Here is a 27,841-nt window from a genome sequence, read left to right as displayed (position 1 = left end):
AGCAAAACAACCCATTTGTTCCCATAAGTGGAGAAATATGAATTCAGTTATAATGTACTCTGATTATTGGTGTCGACATGGGAAATGTCACAGACGGCAGGGTTTTATTTTAGAGATACAGGTAAGTTGTGGAATTGTGTTGTTTTTAGAGCCAAATTCACACATGTAAAAAAATAATATGATTTTCTGATGACATTTTCTCTTTGAAGTTTGAACAATCTTAAGCAAAGATCTGAGCTAGATCTGATAATACAACAAAGGCCACAAATCTGTGCTGCAATAAATAAACATTGGGACCTACTGAATAAGAGCAGAAAGTTTGCTCTCTTGGCTTGCTGGTGTTAGTCCATGGAGTTTGTTGTTGGTGTTAGTCCATGTGCTGATGGTCAGACCTCTGTTTTGTGCATCCTGGTGGTACTGCAGAGCTTTTCCACTAGAGTGCATCAGAGAGCCAATAAACATGGTTAGGAAATGATAAAAAAAAACTATCCATCTCCACATTATAGCTTTAGTGCACAGCAGAACACAACAGTGGGCATTAAAAAATGTAATAAGAGACTTCCAGTCCTTTGGTGCCTTTTTTGCTCATAAGATTTGATTAGAAAACATGAGGCCAGTCTTCAGAAAAACAAGTATGAGAATGAATAGTTCTGACAGACACATCATAGAAGAATAGCACAGAGTTTATTCAACATACAAAATATAATAAATACACATTACACACTTTATCAAAATATGCAAGAACATATGTGAGAACTGCAAATTATCTACTGACAATAACACACTGCCGTGAGATATTACTTATGCTAAAAACAGTCTTGCAGATAAATTGATGCTTAACCCAAACTATTACAAAATATTGTCCTTTTTGACGTAGTGAACTGAGAATCTTATCTTACAAGAGATGCAAATGTTGTTTATAACCTGTCATGCATAATGTGTAAAAATAAAAGGCATATTTGGCCCGTAAGGCAAAAGCAAAACTGAATCAATAATCCCATTATTTTTCCTCTCAGAATCATAAACTACAGTACCTTTATTAGAAATGTTTCGTTTTTACTTCCATGTTGCAGTGGTCAAAGGTAATATTTTGTTAGTCATAGACGCTTGGCTGAAATGAGGTTACTAAACAAACACAGACCAGCTTACTTGCAAGAAAAACTGTCTGTCTTGTAGCTAATGCATAATTGCATGCTGATGTGGGGCTTAAAAACAACACAGGCCAAACATACATAATCTTATAAACCAAAAGAAAACAACACAATTACACACATGATACCACACTAGTAACACTTTATGGTACCAATAAACACATGGTATTTTAATCTCAACCCTATAAAGCAGTTGAAACAAAACAAGAAACAAGTCTGTTTGTTGTATCTGAATTTGAGTTAACAAAAAAAGGTCCATCTCTGAATCTCTGAAGATACTATGATAAAATATTTACCAGCATTTCTCAAAATTTTCCCCCCAATTAAATAAAAACATGCTAAACACAGAGACAAAAAAAAATACATACCAAGGGCTTGGAGCCAGAAGGGCACACGTAAACCAAAATAAATATTTTCAATAACATTCTGTCTGTAATTGAGAGATTTGTTTCATTATTCCAAGCCCTTGATATGTGTCAATTTATTTATTGCACCACAAGATAATATTGCATAGGATGTAAGCCGATACCAGCTCCTCATTGCCCAGCCATGATACTGTGTGTGTAAAAAATTCTCCACAAAGCTCTGATGCAGATAAATTTGGAACAGGAGAGCCAATTTGTTTCAGCTGAATGGTTAGAAGGTCACAACTGCAACTAAAAGGATGCATCTCTTGACATCTCCTACATGTACGCCAGCAGGCATTTGTATTTTTACAGGCCACGATGTGCCAGTGGGATCCCAGCTCTGAGATCATCATAGACCCACTGTGATATAAAGATAAAAAAAAAACAGGCCAGATATAAACAGTTGTGCTTGTTGCCTCCCAGAAGATGCATCTACTGAGAGATGGAAAATCGATTACCTTGTCAGAGTCTTTCTAGCACTCCTGATTCTCGCCGCAAGTGGAGGTGACCCCGGCCTTGGACAGGAAGAGCTTGCCGCTGGGACATACGCAGACCTCGTAGAGACCCTGAGCATTTCCAGAAACCCCTCCTCCACTCAGAGGCAGGCTCGGCATGCGAACCGTCTCAGCATCCAGCACCAGCTGCACAGCAGAAAGCGTAGAGAGCAAGGGCGATACAAGGAGAGACCGCAGAGTTAATTTGAATCAACAAGGAAATATCACTCTGCTTCATTCTTTCCACTTAAAGCTACTGCATATACACACATAATGACACAGTATGCTGGGAGATAGAAGGATGTCCAGTGAGCCTAACCAGTGCACTGATCCATAAGGAAGATATAATAAAGAAAATGGGATACACACATTCCTGCGGCAGAAAAAAAACCTCTGAACACCAGAGAATGTGAGCATTCAAATAACTATTATCGTCCAGGAAAAATTCAGTGCAGATTAACACCCAGTTTTCTTCCCTACAGCAAGAAAAGAGATTAGGGTGTGTTATACCCTGTGGCTAATGGCTATGTTGTCATATAAATGTGCTGCTATACTGAGAATACATTCACAAATCAGTGCCTGTGATACAAATGCTTTGTTCAGCCACTTAGCTACACCACAACTATTACACAGCCCTGATTCAGCCACAATCACCAAAGCTCTCTAAACAATAACATGGAAACTGCAAACCACTACATCACAACAGACCTACGGAGCCCAAACAAATGTTTTATAAGTTCAAGAGGCAATGAACTCATTACAGCTTAGAGACAAGTATCTTAGTGCCCTTTTTTAGCTTCATAAATAACTCCTCATGTTCACAAATACAGATTAACTGGAAGTCTAAAGATACAGTCGGCCTACAGTATGTCAGTGCCTTACCTTTCCAACCACAAGCAATGGATGTGTTACTTTTTTACAACAAACTAAAGTACAACTGTTCTAATGAGCTCTCTCAGGGCGATCTGTAAGGTATTTTGGACAAAATCTGTCCAACAAATTGAAAAAGCAGAGCTACTGTCATACTGCGCTTGGATGAAAAGCTCCCAGGTGTGACTGTGAGAGATTATAGAAGCGTGAAGCAGCATGTTGCTGTAAAAGCATACTCTATATTCCCTTGGTACTCAAAAGAAACAAAAAACAGACCTGAAGTTGGTGTGTTGAAGACTTCAGTAACTGAACAATGTTTTTCTTACCAGTCCTTTACTAGACTGCAGAAAAATATCCATGTTGGAGGCCACTTCGATGTTGCCGGCCAGCGCTTTGAGATGAACTCCTTTTGGCGCCTCCATGCTGAGAGAGCGAGTAGGACACTCCAACCTAAAGCAAAACAGTTCAGTATTATAAGTACAGCTCCTATCTATATTATTTATCAGCTCTTTTAATGTTATTAAACACTACTTGAAAAATCTGATCCTCTTTAGTTTCATTTGACATAGTATACACTCTATTACAGGTGTTTCGTAAAACCTTAAGATTTTGTATTTCTTCAGTGGATGTCATGCGCAATTTATGTACTGCAAGGACTTGATTAATGTTCTGAATATCTTCCTTATACTTCCACTTGTAGTCTGCATGCATTATCTAGTAATATGACCCATACAAGATGGCTGAAACGCTCACCTCAGGTCTTTCAAAAGTTCAGATTTCAGCAGGGGCACCTCCACCGAATGCTGGAACAGTGCTCCTTCAGGACCTGATGGAGAAAGAGACATACACACTTCAGAGGTTGAATCAAGGTGTGTTACAAAATCTACTGCAGTCTGACGGTCTGATAGTGTGCATACTATTTCTAATACGCTGTGCTGATCTGTTTATTGCTGAAATACACGGTCTCTGTGATTTCCAAATCGCCACTTGTCTGCTATCTAGACTGAAAAAAATAGACTTAAATTTTTTTTTGCAACTACTTCAAATGAGCATCAAATGAGCCATTATAATCTGCAGCATTTGAGCACATATACATTTATGCTAGCAGCATGGCTCCAGGGTGGTGGCACTTTGGTCCAGACTGAAATATCTTAACAACCATTACATAGATACAATACAGCGTAGCAACACGCGAGCACGCATGGGACATTTTTTCCAACCCCAGCATAATCAAAAGTCACCCAATTGGGCGGAAAACCAGCCAAATGAGAGGGCTGTTCTCACTGCGGCAATTGTAGTAGTTGGTTGCAATCTGCAACCTCACCACTAGATGCTGCCAGATCTTACACACTGCAACTGTGTGTTGCTTCAATTTGTGAAGCTTGTTTTTAAATTGTAAGAGTGGGGTTGCTCTCTGTGGATCAATATGACCTCGGGCATAATGAAGCTATCAGCTGACACTCCCTTCAGCATGAATCAGCCATCATAGTGTGTGTTCAGTGACCATCGACACAATCAATACACACTGGACACTAAGACAGTAAGGGGAAGCAAGACAGAAAACACAATGGGGGATGGCTCAGCCTGATAACAGCGTGTAATAATTTATCTTTCAACCCTTTGTTGTGTAATATGACATATTGTGTGATGTTTCTTTTGTTGGCTAAAAAACTAGATGAAAAAATACTCGACTAGAATCTTAATGTGATGGATCTCACCTACATGGCGTTAATGCATGTTCAGGTGTAGATAACTGAGCTCCTGACATTTCATTTATATGCAGGTGCACTTTAGAGATATCCAAGCACTCAACTGTATGACATGAATGATTATGAAAATGACTGCATCTGTCTTTCTCCTTATGGCTGCTGGATTGTTGCACAGATATTTGCCATCAAACCAAATTGCTACCGTTGAGTTCACATCTGTTGTCAATATTATTCCAAATGTGAAAAAACATTTCCGCCAAGAGGTGTGCAATATTTCCCAGGAAACAGCAGGTGGCAGTTGTTGGTATACCGGTGATTCGTAGTTTGTCTGGTCCAATCACAGCCTGGTCGCCATCTGCAGTGAACAGCATGTTGTCATTGTGGGAGTTAATGAGCAGATTTCGAGCGTGTCCCTGAGCCTCTTTTGAACCTGCAACAACAAAAGCAAACAAGAATACCTGAAGGGGTTTGGAAATAGTACATGGAAACAAAACAATTATATCTCTCTTCCTGTTATACTTTTCAAAATCGGCAGTGCTTAGAAAATATAATGATGCTTTGCTTTGTGAAAATCAAAACATCCTCACAGGCAAAAAAACGAGTAAACACCTTCTGGAAATAAATGTGTAGATTAAAAACGTGTAAATCAGTAAGCACTATACAGCTCAAGATAACGTATCTGAGGTTATGTGACTTTACCCTCCGCTACATCAATGTTCACAGCTCTGCGAGAGGCAAATCTAAAGCAGGTAGATCAGTCGGTGAGATATTTAACCCGCTCCAGCACCCACAACTGTGAACCGGCATGTAATCTTCTCTAACAAGCATTTCACTTTTATTCACTGAGGGCCGAGAGGATGCAGGCTATGCTTTTTACGGCTTAATGATCAAGGACACATAACGGCACTGTGGAACAGGGCAATTAGCTGGGTCATTGGTTGGCCTTTTAATTATGACGAAACACCCCAACGCAGCCGTTGGTGAGCCATAAAAGACACACAAATATGATCGTCCACAGGCCTAGGGGCTCTCTTTGTGATGTAGAACGACCCAGAAGCGATGGTAGAGTGAGAGAGAGGAATGTTGCATTTAATGGATTTTAAATGGAAATCGAAGAGATTATAAATGGAGAGATGGCTTCTTGTCACTGTTAATGTTAGATGAGAAATCGCTGCAGGACAAGTGCATGAATGACTTTACTATTGCCCTCATACATCAATGGGATACTTTGTTATGCGTGAGTGCTCTCTGTGTGTACATGTGCCCCTCTTTCTGGCTCTTACCCACAGATATCCTCCCTGTGACATCACCATTTTCATTGCGGGCATTAAGGGAAACATTTTCCGATGAGTGCACTAGAAGAGAAGTGTCCTGGAAAAAAGAAAAAGCCATTTTACCATGCTGTGTATATCCAAAATGATATACTGTACATTTGCAACATAAAAATCAGAAACAGCTTTATTATGTGAAAGAATATTTTAAGATTTAACTTGATTGAAATTAGGTCAGGTTGGTTTATGACCAAATTCCTACAAACCTAATGAGCTAGTGCGCTCACTATTCAGCCTCAGCTGTACTCTGGAGCTCAGGGTTCATACACAATTTCCATTTCAAAAGTTCCCTCTTTTACAGACTCAAATTTCCAGACTTCTCGGGAGAGTTTTCAGACCATGTTTGACTTGATATGTAACTTTGGGTGCAGAGGATGCTGTGAAAAGACTACAGTGCTTTTGCCCTTGCTGCCTCTCCCATGTTGGAGATATCGAATGATTTTACACAAAAATTTGCATCCAGCTTTCTTTCAAGCTCACTCTGGCTCTCTCACACAGTGGTAAACATTTTGGCTGCGCTGGCTGCCTGCTACAAACGCAGTGAAAAACACTGCTTGTATGATCAATTTATTTTTAGAAATTCTGAATTTTATATTTTAGAAAACAGAATAGGGGCATTAGTCTGGAAACAGAAATGTTTTTCCAAACTCTCTTCTCCATACATTTTGGACTGAAAACGCTTATTATATTTATTATATTTTGTTGTTCAACACAGGAGTTTCAGTAGAATATGATAATAGAATAGAAATAATTTTGTTTTACTTTTGCAAGACGCAATTTAGGCGGATGTTTTACTGGCGTCCGGTAGTCGGCTTTCAGTCCAAAATGGCGGAAGCGTAGCTTTGCTGCTGGGCGTTGATGTTGCAATGGAACGACTTTCACTTCTTGGCAATATAGCCTACGTTCTTTGGAGCGGGTCCTCTTCACGGAGTCCGCCATGTTTCTACAGTAGCCCAGAACGGACAAACGAAACACTGGCTTGAGAGAGCCTTTCACATTTTTACGTACTTTCCAAAACTGCAGTAACGTGAGCCTCAGAGTGCAAAACCATGTTACCGCCAGCTGCCATCTGACTTCTGTCGCTCCTAAAGTAGTATTATTAAGGTAAGGGTGGATTTTGAGTGTGGCGAACGGCGTTACCATGGTTTTGCTCTCGGCAGCTCACCTTTCCACAGTCTTGGAAAGGGAGGAGTGAGCGGAGGGGTACTCAGTTGGTTACAATCTGCAACTACAACACTAGATGTCGCCAAATCCTACACACTGTACTTTTAATTATGATCAATAAATGTATATATATAATTAATAACTTTTTGGTTGCCAAGTTGAGGTCTTATTAATGGCTTATAACGGACCTGTGAAGCATTAATTTATTATATAGTTATAAAGCCATTAGTTACAGCTTATACACCCTTTATAAATGATGCCTCATTAGAAAGGGAGTTTTTTTACACAGATATTAGCAGAAGACGTGACACCAGGTGATCGATTGAGACGTGATAAACACAGAAAAAGTAAGCTTTTGTAAAATGTTTTAAAACTGAGGCAGCCTTAGCAATAAATCACCACAGTTCCTCTGCAGCTGTAAGGAAGCCCTGTTTACAAAAATGATCTAAGAAGCTAACTTTCATGTGGATGGCGCGCCGGTGGCTCACTAAATCCTGAATCTCATTAGACATCCGTTGACTACATTAGAGAAAGTGTCCGTCCATAAATGAGGAATACATTACCTTTTTAATGAGGCCCGTAAAGAAGAAAGAATGCAAAAAAATTGCTGCTATGAGCAAGAAGAGACATAACATGTAAACAACTACAGCAAAGTGTTCCCATCTGCTGCTGGCAGGCGGGCCATAAACTACTTTCCACCGCAAATATCCCTGAGGTTAATGGGGAGCTCGCGGCACCACCACGTGCGCTGTGTGGGACTGCCAAATCCAGTTTGTTCTGACACATCTCCCAAAAAATGTACAGTCAGAAATATGCAATTCACTCACTACAGCTGGATAAAAACTGCCCGAGTGTCTGCAAGGAATTAGATTTAGATGCTGACAGGACGTGTACTCTGCACAGATCCATCTCACAATCTAGTTTAAGTTTAAACAGTGAGATGCAATAATGGCCTGGACTGTCAGGCCACTTAACTGAGCAAAGAGAATTATGAGAATGAGCTTGGAAGAAGATATAAGAGAGAGGAAAGCAGAAGGTAAGATGGGGAGAAAAAGACGGATAGCAGAGTGAAGAAGAATGTGGGAAGAAGAGCAAGAAAAGTGTGTGTTCCTGATTATCTTACTTCTCTGGAGTGGATTTCCTGAGCGTAGACGGGGAAAAGGAACTCCGACTCGCCCTCATCCAGCTTGACCCCATCTGAGTTTACTTGTAGGAGTCCCATCCCTTCCTACAACCAAAACAAAGACACATGTATTCAGGTAAAGATGCAGTAAGGAAGGTTTAAACAGGGAAACTGTTATCTGCAAGCTGAACAGCTTTATTTGAAAGGTAAGAATCCAAAATATGCCAGGTTAGGATATTAGGAATTTAGATTTTTTCATCCAACCACTTCATAGGTTTTCAAATGTGAAACACATTTAGCAATGTTCCCTGTAGGACTAAACCAGACAGTTGATTTAGCTGTGCGGGCACTTCACAACAGTGTGTGTGTATCCAAGTGTGTAGAGGTTTGTTGCGTCCCTTTTTTTGCTTCTGCATAAATCCACGGTTGCCATCTGGACTTGAAGGAAAGCTGACAAGATTCCATGAAATTGGAAACACAAACTATCCTGTTTAGACAGCCAAATATCAGATAATGATGGATAATACTACAGCTTATACTGCTAATAATAATAATACAAATTATAATTATAGTATTGTTATTATTATTATCATCATCAATAATAAGCAGGGTCAATGTGATGGATACACATTCAAAACTTATTAGGAAGTGACATAATAACACTGAGGACAAAAAGAGAAGCATGGAAAGAAGAAAAGGGGGAAAGAAAGAAGCTGAAAATACAAACTGTCAAGGTGAGTCATGCGTACCGTGTTGAACCACATCACCCTGAGGATCCAGATGGTGAGGGCGAAGTTGACCACCAGGATGATGATGAGCAGCAGGACAAACAGGTAGAGGCAGCGCTTCCTCCAGCCATAGATGCCGATCTTGTAGACGTGGTCGGGCACCGACCTGGGCGAGCTGCTGCCCTGGGTGGTGGTGACATACTGCTCCCGCACCATCTGCTGGCTGGGCACATCACATGAAGGCAACAGGAACATATGTTAAAAAGAAAAGACATTTTGCTCTTTCGTGCTGTTCAGCCAGATTGGACATTACACAGAGTCAGTGTAGTTTGTCAGGGGTCAGAGAGAACAGGTCATGGACAACAACTATTAATATGTAATATACTGTATGTTTATGTGCAAAAAGTTGCGTATTTACACATCCAGCAGTTACAGAACATTAGCATTTATTTGGAGTCATGTTTCCAATATTCTCTCTTTCCGCTCTGTTTTTGATCTCCACCTCTCGAGGGAAATAAGTGGCTCTTGAGCTGCTAAATGCTGCACTATGTTCCCCAGCTAGTCGCCAGCTGTGTCTGTCTGCCACGGCGTGCACTAAAAGGGAAGCCAATGCTGAAGTGCCTTAAACTTGCATTCTTTCTAACAGCCAGCAGGGGGCGACTCCTCTGGTTGCAAAACGAAGTCTGATTGTATAGAAGTCTATGAGAAAATGACCCTCACTTGATTTATTACCTCAGTAAACATTGTAAACATGAGTTTATGGTCTCAATCGATAGTTTCAGGTCTTCTTCAATACAGCATGATGTTCATTTAGTAAATGATGGTCCCCTTTAGAGTCAAATAGACCATAAAGCAGGGTATGCTTTAGGATGGGGCTACCTTGTGATTGATAGGTCGCTGCCGCAGCATTGTCCAGACTGGGTGTTGTCCATGTTTTCTTTCACACATCCAGTAAAATCTGAATTCAGTTCAAGCCTTTACATTTAGATGTGTACATACACACTGCCTTGTTCACACAGTGCTCAGTAAATCATTCATGAGCCCGGAGCTCGTGCACAGACCCAGTGGAGATCTGGCTCATGTGCCAACGGAAAACTTGACTGAATTTCCAGCAGTTTTCGAAAAAAGTCAAAGGCAAAGGAAAATGCCACTTATTACAGAGCAGAGGCGGAACTTTCTGGCCACACAGCAGCAGGCTATCAGTGACAAAACCCAAGGAGATGAATGTCAACATATTTCAAAAACCACAGCAAATATTACAAGTTATGACACCAACCGTAGTTTTCTGTATTCAGCTCACACGAGGGCAAGCGGAGCTCCAACTGCAGAACCTGCGAGCGAGCCCCCCAGTCAGCACATTTGGTCCATCTGACAATGTGACAACGGGGAACCTCAGGGACACATTTCACAACGACACGTGAAGTGTGTATTTGAGCACAGCGGAGCCAAGGGCCGCGGAGAGGGGAGCGGTGTCACTCCACTGAATAATCTGCATTAATAACCAGACACAGGCTGCAGAGAAAGCTGCTTTCACCGAGGACAAGGCCTGAAGAAAATGCTGTCGGTTGTAGATTGTTATGAGTCAATAAAACACGGAAACAAAGACAGACTGCAGCTTTCTCCAAGCAACAAACTGCTCCAAATCGTCATCAATACTTTATAGCCGCCACATCTAAACTTCATAGGAAAAGTTATCTGAACAAAGATGTATCTCGGTTGTCTCAGCAGTGTTTATCCAGTAGCCAGGCTGATTTACATATGGGACAGATGTTGCATCTTACTGCCACAGTAAAGGCGGTTTCCATCATGTTAAGGAGCCATTTTTCAAACCAAAAACCGTTTCTTCTTTGACATTAACAGATGTTCAGCCGGGCACACCATCGCACTGACTCCCATGTGACACAAGCAGAAAAAGGGCTGGCAGACTCTGCATACAGTAAGTTGTGTTTCTGTAAATAATGAAGTAAATATTCCGCCCTCACAGCGAGGGGTGATGAATAAAAGCAAACCGCGCTCGCTGCTGGTGTCTGAGCTCACTGAGGTGCGGGAGATGTTTCAGAGAGCCGATAATAAAAGGCCTATAGTCGCCACAGCTCGTTTCTTGCTGTTTGCAGTAAACACAGGGAGGCAACGTGTTGGCATAAAGGGCTGAGAGTATTTTCTATGACCAAACCCGCCTCTCCACAGGACCTGTCACATGGCCTGCAAGCCCAGCTGTGATGAATAGCCCTTATTTCCCAACCAAACAAATGAATCTCGCCTGAAAAATGAGGGGAAAAAATGACTTTGTGCCATTTCCACAGGGGAGAGGAGATCGAAGGTTGATGGGTAGTAAGTTATGTGAATGCACATTATTTTTCCCCCCTCGCATCTCACCTCATTTATATTTATTAATCGTACTTGAGGATGAGTCATGATGAAAAATCGAATCTCAGTAGAGAAACAGCAAAGTGACGGTGCATGATACAACATTGCTCAACTAGTTTCATGAACATTCATTTTATTTTTTATGTTTTTTTCAATTGAGTTCTCCATTGAGGCTCAAAAGAGGGCTAAGATTAATCAGGATCTGTTTAATTGACCGACTCCAATATCCCCGCAGTATACCTATTAACAACCACACATCATTTGCGTGTTAGCAGGTTGATCAGCCCACTCTGCACTTTTGGGCAAATGAGTGGCGAGGTTGCAAGAGCTCTGGTTTTGTTCATTATGTTGTTAATGAATTTGATCTAACGCAGTCTAATGACTTTAAATGAAGGCATTAAGAGGCCTCTGTGCTTCAGCAGCAGAGGGAGGAGGAAGCAGCTTTGAGGCTGGAGATCTTTAAAAGGCGTCTTCCAGCTCCAGTTTCAGCGTTACCACCACCAGCCCTTCAGCCACAGACTGCTCCTTCCATAGCAACCCAAACAAACACTACCCGAACAGTCTCGCTGCTCCAAGTGCCAGGAATGCTCAAATTTATGGGACTTATGATCGGAAATACAGTCTGACCTTAGAGAGAAAATAGTTTCTATGCTTTTTTAAGCCTCCTGGTGATAAACTGGTCGTTTTAAATGAGATTCTCAATCTAAAACTTTAAAGAGGACCTATTATGCTTATCTTTAGGTGCATACTTGTATTTTAGGTTTCTATTAGAACACGTTTACATTCTTTAATGTTCAAAAAACACTTTATTTTTCTCATACTGGCTGTGCTGCAGCACCTCTTTTCACCCTCTGTCTAAAACGCTCTGTTTGAGCTCCTGTCCCCCCCCTCTCTCGAAAAGCCCAGTCTGCTCTGATTGGTCAGCTGGCCCACTCTGTTGTGATTGGTCAACCGAACCAAACTCTTCGGACTCTGCTCCAGCTCCGCTCTACCTAGCTTTGTTTGAGGGTGTGCCAAACTAGCCGCTACGCAGGTATTATGCAAATGTGTTACTTGGTGACATCACCACGTTACGGAAGAAAAAGCAGGACTTCAAGCGAGGCAGTTCAGGCAGTTCAGGGAGCAGTGTTTCTGTGGGGGGGAGTAACTCCCTTTGGCGTAGACTTTGGGCTTTGTTAGTTTGCAGACCTTTTACATGCACAAAAAACCATAGAACTCACTAAAGGAAAGGGAAAAAGCATAATAGGTCAGCTTTAACAAATATGGATCCTATACCCCAAGAGAGAAAACTGAATTCAAGTTTCAAAAGGCACTGTAGATTTCAAAAACAGTCCCTTGCTCCCAAAGATGAAGAACACTTCAGCACTGTTAGCAGGGCAATTTACCCAAGGGGTGTCCTCTCAATTAACCTTAAACAAGTGATGCTCCTTGACCTCTGGATGAGAGGAAGGGCCAGACAGACTATCTGCTTGCCTTAAAATCCACAGGGTCCGGCTGTAATTGAGAATCCAGGCTTCCCCCTGAGCCGAGACTCGACCCGACCGAATGCCAACATTTTCAGTGAGTTCCGAAAGCTCAAATTGTGTAGGACGTTCGCAGAGAGGAATTACCCAAGAGGAGCCCGGCATGTGGAGTGAGGAGCGGATCGAAAGCTGAGCGCACGGGGCTGAAGTTTCTGTCTGTGTGTCTAGTGAGTAGCCGGCGTCATGGCTCCACTCTGCTGTGATGCCTTAACTTCTAAAAATAGGACACGGCATTGTGAACTAAATTTAAAGAAGGCAGGACAGGACACACATATAACTAACGGAAAATGACAAGACAATGGAGTATTGCTCATGAGCACATTAGTGAGGTGCTCTTTCGCTAAAGTTATTTTTGTATTCTAATATCTCTGGCCATGTATGGTAAAACTCCTGAGAGCTGGCAACCTAAAACACTTTTTTCCAAATCCCAAACTACTTCTGTAAAGACTATGAAGTAGTCAGCACAACATGAGACACAAAGAAAGAATAACGTTTAAAGAAATTGTGCTGTAGGTCAAAGGTTGCCATTATAAAAAAAAGATATTTTAAGTTCTGAAAGAAGCAAAATGAGTATTTTGTGAAAGAAAAGGCAGAGTACTCACCGTTGTGTTTACAGCAGTCCTCTTTCCTACGCAACAGTAAGCAGAGCTGGAGCTGGTAAGAGCAGCTTGAGAAGCAGCAGTGCTTGAGCCCCTCACACGTCTGTCAGCCACTCAACAGCTGCGTGCCATAAATCCAGCTCTGGAAGTGGCCTGGCTAAATCACCACGAGACGGCGCTCCCACTCCCGACTCCCTCTGCCTTTTCAGCCTTCCTGCAGACATTTGAATATCACCAGCGTGTGTGAGAGAGAGACAGAAACAGAGAGGAGGGAGGGGGGAGGAGAATTAACCATCAGTGGAGAGGTTCAATCACACACACACACACACACACATAGAGAGAGAGAGAGAGAGAGAGAAACCATCTATAATGAACAGAGGCAGTTGTTTGTCATGCATACCAGTGAGTCACGTTCACTGCCCAACCCAACGCTCGGTGCATTCCGGTCTAATTTGAGACTTCAGTCATGGCTCTCAACGTAAAGTTAAGCTGGTGTTTCAGATAGCTGCGCTGGGTGACAGGCAGCAGGATGGGCGGACCTTGAAGAGGGCAGTTAGTAAAGTCAGAGTGGCAGAGGAGACAGCGTATTAATAGACAGGAGGGGGGGGGTCAAGGTTGCGGTTGTTTGAAAAGGAAATTGTTTTGAGTCATGGTTTTCAATTATTTCAATGGCAAAATAAAGCTCAATTTCAGAACTTTCTATATTTACTTTAGTTTAACAAATATCTTAAGGTCATCCTTTAATATTACTAAAATAGAGATGATTCATACTGTTAACGGTCACAAACTAGCTCAGCTCATGAGTCCACGCAAGGTTTTTAGTTAGAACATTTTATTAACCTAAGATTAAAATCTGTTTTACATACATTTTGGGCTATTTTGCTTCCATAACATGCCTTTTTTCAGACTAGTGGAAAGAAAACATCCAAAATACATATTTAGGTGTTTATTTTACTACTTTGTCTATTTGCATCTGTAGATTTCTCTTAAATTCACCTAAAGTTACCACTAGATAATGCCTCATTTGCATATTTAAACATAAAATTTCAGAAAGCTCATAATACAAAAAATAATGTCTATTGTAAAGGGCGTATTAAAAAGGGTTTTATCAAAATGTTTTTTTCTCTCACTCTGAGCCAGAAATCTCCCTTTCAGTATCACTTACAGACATCAAACTTTCCAGTTTCATTCCTATCTATGTTCTGAATATATATATATCTTTCATAGCCTGATTTATAGAACATTTTATTCCTAAAAACATGGCAAAAATTGATTTGACAGTATATTCTGTTAGGTGTTTATTTTACTACATTTAGTCCATTTGTGTCTGTAGATTTCTCCTAAATTCCCAATTAGATAATATCTCATTTGCATATTTAAAGTTACAATTTCAGAAAACTTGTAATACAAAAAAAATATTTTCTTAATGTTAGTAATCAACTGGGGGAGTTTCATGGTGATATCTATTAGTTATTTTTTTTACCCTATTTGTCTGTAGTGTCTTCAATATGTATACAATTTCACAATACATATCTTAAAAGGCTGTTTTTTGGTGACTCTGAGCCAGAAATCTCCACTTCAGTATCACTTGCATACACCAAACTTTCCAGTTTCAGTCCTATCTATATTCTGAAGGTTTTTAATGAGGGGTTTGTGCATACATCATTCATAGCCCAATTTATAGAACATATTATTCCTAAAAACATGGCCAAAATGGATATTTTTTTATGGCTGTTGACAGTATTTTCTGATTTATAGAGATAATAAAAAGACATATCGATAATTCCCTCTGTAAAAACATTTGACTCTAATATGTCAACGAAATGAAACAAGAATTTTGAACGTGGCTTTATCCAATGTTCAAATTTCTGTTCTGGAAATTAATGTAAATTAGCACATATTCAATAAGGCAATACCTCATTTGCATATTTAAACATAACATTTCAGAAAACTTGTAATACAAAAAAAATAATAAAATAATATAAAATGAACTGGGGAAGTTTCATGGTGATTTCTACTAGTTAAAATCTTTACCCTATTCACCTGGAGACAATGGAGATGATGCAGAGTGGCTGTCAGCTGTAGGAAGAGGGAGACAGGGTGAGCCCAGGGTTCAGCATTTATAGCTCAAGGGCTCCAGTGAGAATAATCAGCTGACAACCTTCCCATGTCAGATAACTGACGGCTGAGGTTGGCCATGACAGCCTCCATGACAGTAGGAGGGGCGTCACATCCCCCCATCTTCAGAACAATCTTCCACCTCGAAATCTGAAACACAAAACAATGTAAAAATACCGCAAGAAATGTCAATATAGCAATATAAAAAGGTCTTACATTCTCTCATTTTAAACATACAGCCTTACAACAAATGTTCACCACCTCCATCTTACCAGATCCGATCCCCCACCCAGCAACCTGGGATACATGGGAGCAATTTAAGGATGAGAGTCAGCTAGAAAAACAGTGAATTGGCAAGTATGACAGAACTAGTGGATACTTACCTGGCATTTTCTTAATGAACATCCATAGAATATGAAACAGTACCCACCTTTAAAATGCAGATGGTTTTGCAGGAACACAGAAAAGTGAGGACTATATAACAGTGATGAGTATGATCAGCAGAAAAGGAAGTTCAAAGTACACATCAAAATCTCAAAATGAGCTCATCAAGTGCCAGACAACACATGGCCTTCAGCGAGATAAAGCAAACTCACAACGCTGTCTTCACAAACAAGAAGAAAAACAGAGTTAAAGGAGAATTCCTGGTTAAGGTTGGGTGGAGCTCAGCTGTGAACAGGCATTTCTACAGCAGACATTTTGACTCGTCATAAGCAGGGTTATTGTAGTAAACTAAAACGAAATAAAAAACTATATCCTTTAAGAAAAACTAAACTGAAATGATATTAACTGGTTAAAAAAAAATGAACGTAAATAAATTTCAGTTTTAGTTTTTTAACTATAATGTATCACAATCGGAAAAAAAGGAGACGGCATGAATTTCCGTCAACTCTCGTGACATTGAACCACAGAAATTGAACAGACGTGACCTTCCAGGAGATGGAGGACAGTAAAGTAGTGTAAAGAATAAACATAACGGACATTCCTACACAGTTCTCTTACCATGTATTTTGTAGCTACATACTTCTGAGACATTATAGCTGGCCCTAACAAGAACAAACTAAAACTACTGTAAAAGTAGTGACAAGGCAGCGGCAATATGTGGCTCGCTGCAATAATTATATTTTTCTGCTGCCAGGAGGCGTGTTCATGTGTTTCAGGCGGGAAGAAATTCTTTGTAACATAGGTCAACATGTCACAAGAGTCACAGGAGTTTACTGATTGGCTGCGGGTACTCTCTGGCTGCTAGAAGTCAAACCTTTACCAAATTTTGTTTGGCCGCACTTCGCCGCAGAATCAAACAGTCGTAGCTCGCTGAGCTTGGGAGCAACTCACTCAACTTGGGAGCTCGCCACAGGCCGCACTTCCCCACTACTCTTCGCCATAAACCTTTCAGAAAAACTGAAATTAAACTAAAACTAACAAACACACTCAAAATTAACTAAACCTAAACAAAAAATAAATAATAAAGTCAAAACTAAAATAAAAACGAATTGAAAATTCAAAACTATTATAACTATTGTAACCTTGCTATGGAATTGTGACATCACATCCTTTTTTAGAGGGAAATGTAGGATAACTTCATTGTTGGTCTGGTGACCTCACAAAATCCCCAGCACGGCTCCACCCACCTTCAACCTGTGCATAGGATTAGCCAGCCACAACAACTGAAAACACCAGTGTGGGTATGCAGTGCCTTTAAAAATGCATTGCATTTATCAACAAATATAGGAATTCACATTAACTTTCGGTGATGCAGCAGGGAAATTACTGATTGTTATTTCATTATAATTAGAAAAATGATTACAAAGACTGACTTCACTACCCAACATTATAGGAATGTGAGGTCCATGTTAAGAAGGATTTTCTGAACCAGACAGACACCTTCATTGAGAATATTCATTATAAAGGATTAAAGAGATAGAGAGCTGTACTTCCTGTCTGTTCCATTACATGAATGAGAATTGATTCAGCAAAACTCTTTACATGCAAAGGCTATCTAATAAATCAAACCCCACTAACTTACTTCTTTGCTTCAATATGCCAGACACCTCCGTGCAGAAGACACCACAAACTCCATAAAATACTTAATTACTAACTAAAGAATTCAGTTGTGTGACAATAAGTGTGCTAAAAAGCCAGTAGTGAAGTATACCGTGAGAAGTCACCTCCATTGAAGAACAGGCAGTAATGTCTTTGTGTTCTCACAGATGCTGGAGGAGCTGATGGGTGGTGCATCAGTCAGTGGCGTGCATCCTGCAGTTTGTTTGGCTGCTGCTGCTCGAGGTAGCGCTGAGCAGTGACAAAGGGACGTCTGACAGCATCCATCACAAGACTCCCGAGTCTTTCACGCCCTGAGCAAACATCTGACAGTGGGGATAGCTTCATTTCATGCCATTTCTTATCAATATCTCATAACCTTTCACTGCCTGTGGCTTTTAACAGACAAATTGAAGGCATAAATGATAAATCTCCTGCACCAAGTTAGATTTTATCCATCTTACACTGAAAACTAGATCAGTTGAGTCAAGATGTCCCTTTGAATTTATTGGATGACGAACACTAGGTACATGGTGTACGACGTGCAGCAGAATTGAGGACTTTCATTACCAAGGACGCTGATAAGTAACACACGCATTAAATGAGGTGTGAGTGCATCCAGTGGCACATGCTCGTGAGTGTGAACATCACTGTTTTGAGCAGAATAATGCCTGGACAGCTTTGAATAACCCCACACAATGTCACAAAGTACCTGCATTTTAAAAATATCCCTGTCAGTTAATTTTTCATTTTCAGTGTCCACAAAAAAGGGGATGGATTCCCACAGACATAAAGAAACACTAGTTTGAAGTACAAAGGTTATAAAGCCTTCATCATAGCTAGATGATTTAAAAAAAAAAAAAAAAAAAAAAAAAAAAAAGAGACTGACGCATATCATTTAGCCACAATAATGAAGCAATGTACCTTTTTTTTTTTTTTTAAAAGAGGAACCCTTTCCCTTTCTTTTGGACAGTGTTTCAGTACATCAGGAGCACATGCTATGCAATTTATGTAATTCCAAGACTGTTTAGGGAAACCAGAACACAGAAATATTCAAACACCATTTTAGAATAGTCAACACATTTATACTGCATTCAAAAACTGCATGGTTTTTGCCCCAGACTGCATGTGATTAGCATAAAGTGGGCATGTCTGTAAGAAGGACTCATGGGTACCCATAGAACCCATTTTCATATACATATCTCGAGGTCAGGTCAAGGGACCCCTTTAAAAAGGACCATGCCCTTATTTCCTTGCCAAAATCGAGCCCTAAATTTGGAGCATTATTTAGCCTCCTTGCTGAAAAGGTAGCATGACATGGTTTTTACCATTGCGTTATATCACGGCCAAGTTCCACACTTGGTTTTACAACTTCATTTTCAATACCAGAAGTTCAAGACAATTTTTGTACATGACAAGATAGACTATGATTGCCCATTTGTTCTTTGCAGTCAAGTTTAAGGAGCATTAAGCGGTCACTGCATCACCAGACCCAGACCTCCCATTAGAAATCCATGTGAATATGGAAGAGTTTAACAACTTTACACAGAAATATCAGTCCTGCCTCAGAAGACTGTGGCTACAAAATTGTGCCCCCTGCATAGGGCCACCCTTATCTTATAATTAGAGTTGAAACATTTAATGATTAATTGACAATTAAATTAATCGGCAACTATTTTGATAGTCGATTATTTGGTTTGAATACTTTAAAAGAAAAAAAAAGAAAAGATTCCAGCTCCTTAAATGTGAATATTTTCTGGTTTCTTTACTCCTCTGACAGTAAACTGAATATCTTTGAGTTGTGGACAAACAAGACATTTGAGGACATCATTTTGGGCTTTGGGAAACACTGATCAACATTTTTCACCATTTTATAGACCAAACAATTAATCCATTAATTAAGAAAATAATTAACAGGTTAATTGACAATGAAGATAGTTGCAGCCCTACTATTACACTCAGTCTTCAGTTTGACGCTTTACTAAAAATATTATACATTGTATTTTGATCCAGAGTTGGATCATTTTCCTGGCTGTAAATTTAAACATGACAGTCACTACAAAATTATGATTAGATTGTGACTAAATTTTCTTTAACACACCTGGTTGTACATATTACCAAACTAGCAGGTAATCCAGTTACTGACACATGACGAACAATAAACAAATACACAGCTGTGATGTTGTCTTTACAGTTTTTATTCACCTTTTTATTACAAACAGCCCATCAGAGGAAACGGGAGAACCTGCAAGACAATAAAGGCTGCAGGTCAGTGGATGCAGCTTAAAAAAAAAAGAAAAAAGGTGCAGATGTATTGCTTCTGTTGTTGTACCTGATTATGCCTTCTCCTTCTTCTTCTCCTTCTCCTTCTCTTTCTCTTCCTTCTCCTTCTCCTCTGCTGCCTCCTCGTCTCCTCCCTTGGTGTTACGTGTGTAAATCAGCTGCGCTCTGTGTTTGGACACCAGTTTGATCATGCCTGGAAGACAAAACATCACCATGTTCTCCGTCAGCATATTCTCATTTTTAGCCACACATTAACCATTTCCTATGTTCACTTATATTAGTTACCAGTGAATGTGTGCATCAGATCATTTCAAATGTCAAAGGGTCTAAATGACTCAGTTTCACATCTTCAAAGCCATTTTATTATAAAAGAGGACAAAGTGTAAACAAGCATTATATGCGTTCAGCTACGCAGTTGATGTAGCCATCTCAAATATCAGTACGACCGCAGCCTTTAGAGAAGACTGAAAAATTAACTCCTGCTGTTTAAAAACTATTTAATTTCGGCACCATACAGAGAATGTTTCAAATGTCATTACTACCTGCAAATGATGCTGCCCCGTGCGTGGGACAAGTGATACGGATCCATTTATCAGGACAAAGCTGCTCAGTCGATGAAAACTTGTTTATGCTTTACATAAATTAATGCAGTTTTCAAATCTTTATGGTAATACCGCTTTGAAGCTGCGTGGATTTGAGTTCCTATGAGACACCGTCACTGAAATGTGACGGGTACTCGATTCGTTCCAAGTTCCTACTTCAATGCTTTATTTTATAAATTTAAAACAGACGGCAAACCTTTTTTCACAGGTGGCAGATTTCATATAGAAAGAAACCAAGTTCACCATTAGACATTTAAACTGTTCGCTTGACATCTGGGATGCAAGACTTTACTACGTTATTAAAATGTTTTGAAATCGCATTGACTGTTGTACCTCTTGCTCTCATCTAACAACTTGTACTTTGAATATTTTGAAGGAGTCTAAAACGATTTCAAAAGAAATGACAAAAACAATGTTGCGGCTATGATTAGTGATGTTAGCAGTGCTCACGCTGCATATCCATGCAAATCACTGTCATTTGGGAACAACTGATGGAACTGCCACAAAAACACGTTGGCATGGATACGTAACGCGAGCATTTATAACTGTTAAGACCGTCAACGAGCAGTGCCGATGACTGTCGGGCAGATTGATGGGATGAGCTTAATGTTGCATCACAATATTGTAGATGACAAAACATGTTATTGTTGCTGTTTGAACCATCTCCACCTCTAATTCAAAAGATGTATTCTGGCAGATGAGATTATTCAAGAGTAGAAGGAAACATTCAGCTAAGCTCTAACTTTCAACTTCTATTTGACTTTTGCCTGGATCCACTTTTCCGAGTTGATAAAAACATTCATAGTAAACATCTGCTCCTTTGGATAAATTTAAACTTTTTTTTTTGTCAGGACTCTCCAGACACAACCAGAATCAGAAAGGTGTTTATTGCCAGGTGTAAGGGATATACACGAGGCTTTGTTGGTGCGAGACAAATAGTATAATAACAAGAATTAAATAAAACGTTAGAATAAAATAAGAATAAAAATGTACAATTTACAAATAAGCTATAAAAACAAACATGATATAAACCTGATGTAAACCTGATGCTGAATTCACACTACGAGCAACAAAAGAAACAAAACGACCAGTGTGGCCAGCTACATTGTCTGCGAATTGCCGTGTCATTAAATAGCACTGGAAACTAGTTGATGTCATTTTTTTTGATTGAACGGAACACGGTGAAACAAAAACATGATTGGTTGAAGCTTCACAGCGTCATTGGAACGCTGAAAAAAGTTGAGACCAGCTCAGCTTTATTAGTAGTGTGTTACGCCCGTCACACAACAAAGTGTTGGGCATCAGTTTGTAGCTTTATGTCACCGGCATCCTTTGAAAATGACTTGTTGCTTGTAGTGTGAACACAGCTTGAGCCTGAAGCAGCAACAGTGCTTAAATATTGCCATTAAATTACTTAAAAACACGTGTAAAATTATTTTTACTTTGCGTTAATTTACATTACTCAACAGTTAAGTAAGGATCTTTTAGTTGTTTTTTTATCTAAATAACTATGCTGATCCAAATTTTACCTAAACGGAGTATAAACACAACCAGAAATTGTGTGTAGTAGGATGAAAACCACACCTCAACCACTCTGCCTCAAGGCAAGCCCTACTAATACAGCCTGTCATGACTAATTTGTTAAATCCAAACTCAAATATATTTGATTTGGATGCAGGTATTGGGGGGCTATGGGGCAGAAAAATTCACCTTTGGCAAGCAGCTCCTGGAGGGCATTCCTGGCAAGGGAGCCACGGATCTTCAGCCTCTCAGACACAACAGCGGGGGTGATGAGCTTGTAGTTGGGGACTTCTTTGTACAACTTTTCGTAGGTTGCCTTGTCGAAGAGTACCAAGTTGTTGAGCTTATCCCTCACTTTTCCCTTGGACCACTTCTGCTCAGAGTCACAGAGAAATATGTTATGATTAGAAAAGCTTTTATAGCGCACCTTATCAAAGAAATATTCAGCAACGACATCAAACCTGAAGGGCAAATTCTGGATGAATATTAACCACGGTTTGCATACCTTCTTCTTGGCTTTGCCTCCGGACTTGTTAACTGGGTCCTTGTCCTTTTTGGACTTCCCAGCGTCCTTCTTCTTATCCTGCTTGGGAGGCTGAAAACAAAGGAGGACAACAAGTTAGATAGTAACTTTATTGATCCAGAGGGAAATTCAAGTTTCCAGCATCACAGTTCCACAGTGCAAAACAAGTTAGTTAAGGCAGTCAAAAAGTTAGTAGTGCAAAGTAGAAAAAAATATAGCAGATATAAAAATACAAGATGAAGAAAACTGTTCAAAGTGAATATAGTGCAAGGTAACAGCTGTGATACACCACTATTAAAATGAATATAGTGCAGGGTAACAGCTGTGACACAGGACTATTAAAATGAATATAGTGCAGGGTAACCGCTGTGATACAGGACTATTAGAAAAGTGAATATAGTGTCATATTATGCTAATTTGCCAGTACATGTAGGTATTTTAATTTTCTACTAGATCATGTTTACATGCTTTTGCAGGACTATTAAAAAAATGAATACAGTGCAGAAGAGACTGTTATGAGTGAGTATAGTGCCTTATTATCTGTCTTGTATCTCTCACACTCAAACTGGGTCTACATGTGGATCATGTCAGCACATGCTTCAACATCTGTGTATTAAAGTATAAGGATGCTTTTGCATTAAGATAATGGAGCATGGCTGATGACAGAGCCAGCTGCTTCATGTTAACTCGACTAGCCGGCATGGGATGGCCTTGTCTTGTCTGCGTCAAACCGTTTCAATCCTCGCTGTTAGCAGTGATTAATCACATTTTAACAATAAGCAGACAGTGTAATAGCTTTACAGTGCTAGAGATTTATGTATACATTCACATAGTTTATTCATTAACACATAATATCAGCGACAACTGATAAGCTCAGGTCATTATCTGCAGCCAGTGGTAACATGAGGGCATGGTGGAGTTAGCTAGCTAGCTGCTGCTAAATGAGTAAAATCCGACATCTTAATGCTTCATCCACACACTCTTTTCACATTAGTAAGAAAGCACAATACTTTAGGCGGATAATCCGAACAATTACAGCTGGATATACATTCCAGAAAGGTGTAATTTGTTTAATTTGCTTCGTCCTAACGTGTTATAACTGAGCTCACCATGTTTCCTCGTCAAGATGTCGGAGCGAAAGGAAGTTCACCCCGTGCAAGAGCCCCTTAGTCAACCCGTAGATGCGGAAATGGGAATAGGGAATTATGGGAAATTGAGTTCTTCCGTGTTTTACCAGTTTTTTATTGTTATTGGCTGAACAAATTACTGCACAAAAGTTATACCGGTATGTTTGAGATGATTACGAAGATTAAAAAAAACAAAAACAAACTATGAGCTCATTTATATATTTTTTTGCTGTATTTTGACACAAAGGAGGACGATCTGCAGGACAGATAATAATCCACACGGTGCACTTTCATAGACTAAGCTACTGGAGTTATCCGGCACTATACTAATTTTTAACAGTCTCTTCTGCACTATTTAATTGTCGTGTATCACAGCTGTTACCCTGCACTATATTCAGTTTTAACAGTTTTTCTTCATCTCCTTGTAATTTTATATCTGGTATATTTTTTTGTACTTTGCACTACTAACATTTTTACTGCCTTTTTACTAACATGTTTTGCACTATGGAACTGTGATGCTGGAAACTTGAATTTCCATCGGGATCAATAAAGTTACTATCTATCTATCTATCTATCTATCTATCTATCTATCTATCTATCTAGTCTTATTATTATTTATTTATTTATGCATTTATTTTTTTGTTCCTTGAATTATTTTCTACCCCCTCTTTTATTTTTGTTATTATATTATTTGTTATAATTTAAGTTATCTTTCCTATCCTATATATGATGATGACCCTTAGAGCTACTATGGAAGAGTGCAGTCTTATTATTATTTATTTATTTATTTTTGCATTTCTTTTTTGTTCCTTGAATTATTTTCTACTCTCTCTTTTATTTTTGTTATTAGATTATTTTCTATAATTTAAGTTATCTTTCTTATCCAATTGTGCCTTGTATGTTAGAAGTATTGAGTTTAGATTACACTGCCTTAATGTTTGTAAATTAATTTTCTTCAATAAAAAAAAATCTGACACGTCCGGTCACGTGACGTCACTTGTGTTGTCAGCTGATCTGGGCAGTGACGTGACGTCGTGAAGATGGTGATCTACAGTGTGTATGTGGTGAACAAGGCTGGAGGTTTAATCTACCAATACGACAACTATGTGCCGAGAGCCGAGGCCGAGAAGACGTTCAGCTATCCTCTAGACTTAGTGCTGAAGCATCACGATGAAAAGGTCATCGTGTCGTTTGGACAGCGAGACGGAATCAGAGGTAAACATCAGCTAGCTCAGACTAGCTCACATAGCTAGCTCTGGAGGTCTTACATTACATTACGTTACATTACGTTACATTAGGGACCATTTTACTGCATTTTTGTTTATTTGTTTATTTGTTTTGCACAATTTAAGACTATACAGCATAACAAAAATAAATAATATAATAATATAAAGTGCAGGAAGAGGCAAAAAACCCACTGGGCTTATCTGAAGCCTCCACCCAGAGACTAGATTAATATAAATAAATAATATGACTACATAATAGTGATAACAAACAATTAGGACAATATATATATAATAACAATAACAATACAGTAAATATCTAAAAAAATAGAGAGGTCATGTAAGTCCCCTCTACCACAGACATCTAAAATAAAGCCCTAAACATCTATTTTTGATTTTTAAACGTTTTATTTACTCAGTTAACCGTTCTTTTATAATGTTTTTAAATTTGTATTTCTCGAAATTATGCTGCTTCAAAAGTCCCTACACGCAACCAGGAATTGTTTGTTTATTGTTTATTTGTTTTGCACAATTTAAGACTATACAACATAACAAAAAAATAAATGAATAATATAAAGTGCAGGAAGAGGCAAAAAAAAAACACTGAAGCCTCCACCAAGTGACAAGATTAATATAAAGAAATAATATGACTACATAATAGTGATAACAAACAATTAGGACAATATATATATAATAACAACAATAACAATACAGTAAATATATCAAAAAAGACAAGTGTGTGTGTGTGTGTGTGTTGCGTGGAAGTGTATGGTTAGTGTTTGTGAGGAGGATATTGATTTAAATATCTATAAAGACTTCTGGGTAATCGTAACCAAACAACATTGTGAGTGGGAAAAAATAAAAAACATAAAACAGATACATGGACAACATGCGGAAAAAGCAATTACAAAACAGGAAATTAAATGATCCTTTAAGCGACTTTTGAAACATATGACCGATGAACAGTTTATTGATGGATGTGAAAAGCTACTCCATAATTTGGTTCCCCTAAATCTTATCGAAAATTGACCTCTACTAGTGAGGAATCTAGGAGGATGAAGATCTAGAGACTGACAGGTTGAGTAAGAATGGACCTGAGAATTTGCTCAGGAATATTCCCACCAGAAAGTATCTTATAAATAAAAACACATATTTGAGAAATATTGATATCATAAATAGTAAGAATCTGGAGTTTCTTAAATAGAGGAGCAGAGGAGATGAGTGACTGATCGAGTTGCAATCCTCACAAAACGTTTTTGGAGAACTAAAATTGACTTCCTAAAGTCTGACTTTAAACTGTATTTTCTGAAACTCTTGTCATCCTCCAGTGGGCCATGCAGTGCTGTCCATCAATGGAGTTGATGTGCTGGGCAAGAGCACAGCAGATGGAAAGGACATCCTTGAATATTTAAAGGATGCTTCAAATTATCCAGTGTCTATTCGCTTTGGACGGGCACGCCTGAGCTCCAATGAGAAGCTGATGCTGGCATCCATGTTTCACTCGTGAGTCACATCTACTATGTTTCACAAAGAGAGATTGGGTCTGATGCCAATCCATCAATTTAGGGTATCTGCCAATACTGTACCAATCCAATACCAGTGATATTTTTCCCCTAACTGGAAGTGATTAACATCATTCTTCCACGTTTAATTACATGCTTCTGCATCTCTTCACTTGTGTTTGGCTCCATGTTTAAGACTACTACTGGTTTCACAGTAAAGACCTACCATTTATTGTGAAGCCTAATGTGGAAGGGAATCCACTCACTGAAGTTAACTTTGGCACAAATCAGTATCGGTGGATCCTTGTCTCAAGCATTAAATATCCCATCTTTGTGTTTTTGCCCAGGTTGTTTGCTATAGGTTCACAGCTGTCTCCTGACGTTGGCAGTTCAGGGATTGAGATGCTAGAAACGGACGTCTTCAAACTCCACTGCTACCAGACTCTCACAGGTCAGTAATGTAAGTTAGTGATAATGTACAGCGAGCCGGTCATTGTTGTGAAAAAAAACCTGACAGGGAGATGCGGCACTCTGACAACGACCCGCCAGCTGTACATTATCTCGCTTATTACACGGCTACTTACTTTAAGACATCAATAATTTGACACAAAACGGTCCTCCAGAGTCCGAGATCAGAACTGCGCCCATAGCAACGGTCTGTTATACATAGCAGCGGTCTGCCATAAAGAAATAAGACCTTAGAACGCTGTGATATACCAATCACAAGACAGTATTCAACAAAGCTGTGTAATAAGTGAGTGTTAACAGTCGGAAACAAGGACCATTACAAACCCACCCACTCAGTAACATCCTTATAAAACGACCCCTTAACATGACATGTTTACTTATTGTACGTTTGACAGTCGTTATTTTAAACTAACGTCTTTCTCATTGCTTGTTCCACCTCTCTTCTTTCAGGGATAAAGTTCATCGTGCTGGCGGACCCTCGACAATCCGGTATTGATGCGCTACTGAGGAAGATTTATGAGATCTATTCAGATTTTGCCCTCAAGAACCCGTTTTATTCTCTGGAAATGCCAATCAGGTAATACGAGAGAGTCAGGACGATGTAGTCTTCCAATCTGTTGTGTTTTTATGTGTCTTAAAATTACTATTCGGTACTTGTTACATTTCATATTACATATCAAGTGTCCAATGTCTGATTTTCAGGTGTGAACTCTTTGATCAGAATCTGAAGGGGTCACTGGAGATCGCAGAGAAAGCCGGCAACTTTGGAGCTGGATCTTGAACCAGAGAAGACTAGATATAGATAGATTGTGCTATATCATTTCCAAAAACAACAGATTAACATGAACGTGGATAAAGTTCAGTTGTTGAGGAAGAAAAATACGAATGGATTTTTTTTTTTTTTTTTCAAGTTGGTATCAGAATGTCAGTTAACACTTTGTAAATACGTTGTTTTATAAATACTTGAA

General features: G+C 39.3%; 3 protein-coding genes across 3 annotated transcripts; 1 reads left to right on the top strand and 2 right to left on the bottom strand.

The window, feature by feature from the left end:
* Window positions 1–665: 665 nt before the first annotated feature.
* Window positions 666–13,699, bottom strand: sgcg (sarcoglycan, gamma). Its single transcript, XM_074641575.1, has 8 exons — window positions 13,470–13,699; window positions 8,999–9,200; window positions 8,250–8,354; window positions 5,915–6,002; window positions 4,942–5,061; window positions 3,676–3,748; window positions 3,249–3,372; window positions 666–2,199 (listed from the first exon to the last, which is right to left on the bottom strand). Exons 2-8 carry the CDS (start codon window positions 9,191–9,193, stop codon window positions 2,032–2,034), a joined length of 873 nt encoding a protein of 290 aa, XP_074497676.1. The 5' UTR covers window positions 9,194–9,200; window positions 13,470–13,699; the 3' UTR covers window positions 666–2,031.
* A 6,107-nt stretch (window positions 13,700–19,806) lies between these two features.
* Window positions 19,807–23,784, bottom strand: rps25 (ribosomal protein S25). Its single transcript, XM_074641571.1, has 5 exons — window positions 23,663–23,784; window positions 22,536–22,625; window positions 22,220–22,403; window positions 19,957–20,100; window positions 19,807–19,869 (listed from the first exon to the last, which is right to left on the bottom strand). The coding sequence occupies exons 1-4, from the start codon at window positions 23,663–23,665 to the stop codon at window positions 19,961–19,963; spliced, it is 417 nt and encodes a 138-aa protein (XP_074497672.1). The 5' UTR covers window positions 23,666–23,784; the 3' UTR covers window positions 19,807–19,869; window positions 19,957–19,960.
* A 902-nt stretch (window positions 23,785–24,686) lies between these two features.
* trappc4 (trafficking protein particle complex subunit 4) lies at window positions 24,687–27,751 on the top strand. Its single transcript, XM_074641570.1, has 5 exons — window positions 24,687–24,895; window positions 26,232–26,406; window positions 26,753–26,856; window positions 27,324–27,450; window positions 27,576–27,751. Exons 1-5 carry the CDS (start codon window positions 24,721–24,723, stop codon window positions 27,652–27,654), a joined length of 660 nt encoding a protein of 219 aa, XP_074497671.1. The 5' UTR covers window positions 24,687–24,720; the 3' UTR covers window positions 27,655–27,751.
* Window positions 27,752–27,841: the final 90 nt, after the last annotated feature.

Source organism: Sebastes fasciatus, chromosome 7 (genome assembly GCF_043250625.1).
Source record: "Sebastes fasciatus isolate fSebFas1 chromosome 7, fSebFas1.pri, whole genome shotgun sequence".
NCBI lineage: Eukaryota > Metazoa > Chordata > Actinopteri > Perciformes > Sebastidae > Sebastes > Sebastes fasciatus.
Note: the sequence above shows the minus strand (reverse complement) of the source record. Positions and strands in the feature narration are given on the sequence as shown.

What these genes read in the sequence shown, in the direction of transcription:
- rps25 (XM_074641571.1), bottom strand. An exon ending in GAGGCAAAGCCAAGAAGAAG is followed by an intron (nt 22,404 to 22,535) that starts GTATGCAAACCG and finishes GACTCTGAGCAG; the next exon opens with AAGTGGTCCAAGGGAAAAGT. An exon ending in CCAGGAGCTGCTTGCCAAAG is followed by an intron (nt 20,101 to 22,219) that starts GTGAATTTTTCT and finishes TTTGTCTTCCAG; the next exon opens with GCATGATCAAACTGGTGTCC.
- sgcg (XM_074641575.1), bottom strand. Translation starts at nt 9,193, where the DNA reads ATGGTGCGGGAGCAGTATGTCACCACCACCCAGGGCAGCAGCTCGCCC. An exon ending in AGGAAATCCACTCCAGAGAA is followed by an intron (nt 6,003 to 8,249) that starts GTAAGATAATCA and finishes TCTTTTTTCCAG; the next exon opens with GACACTTCTCTTCTAGTGCA. An exon ending in CACAGGGAGGATATCTGTGG is followed by an intron (nt 5,062 to 5,914) that starts GTAAGAGCCAGA and finishes TTGTTGTTGCAG; the next exon opens with GTTCAAAAGAGGCTCAGGGA.
- trappc4 (XM_074641570.1), top strand. Translation starts at nt 24,721, where the DNA reads ATGGTGATCTACAGTGTGTATGTGGTGAACAAGGCTGGAGGTTTAATC. An exon ending in CTGGCATCCATGTTTCACTC is followed by an intron (nt 26,407 to 26,752) that starts GTGAGTCACATC and finishes GTTTTTGCCCAG; the next exon opens with GTTGTTTGCTATAGGTTCAC. An exon ending in CTGCTACCAGACTCTCACAG is followed by an intron (nt 26,857 to 27,323) that starts GTCAGTAATGTA and finishes CTCTTCTTTCAG; the next exon opens with GGATAAAGTTCATCGTGCTG.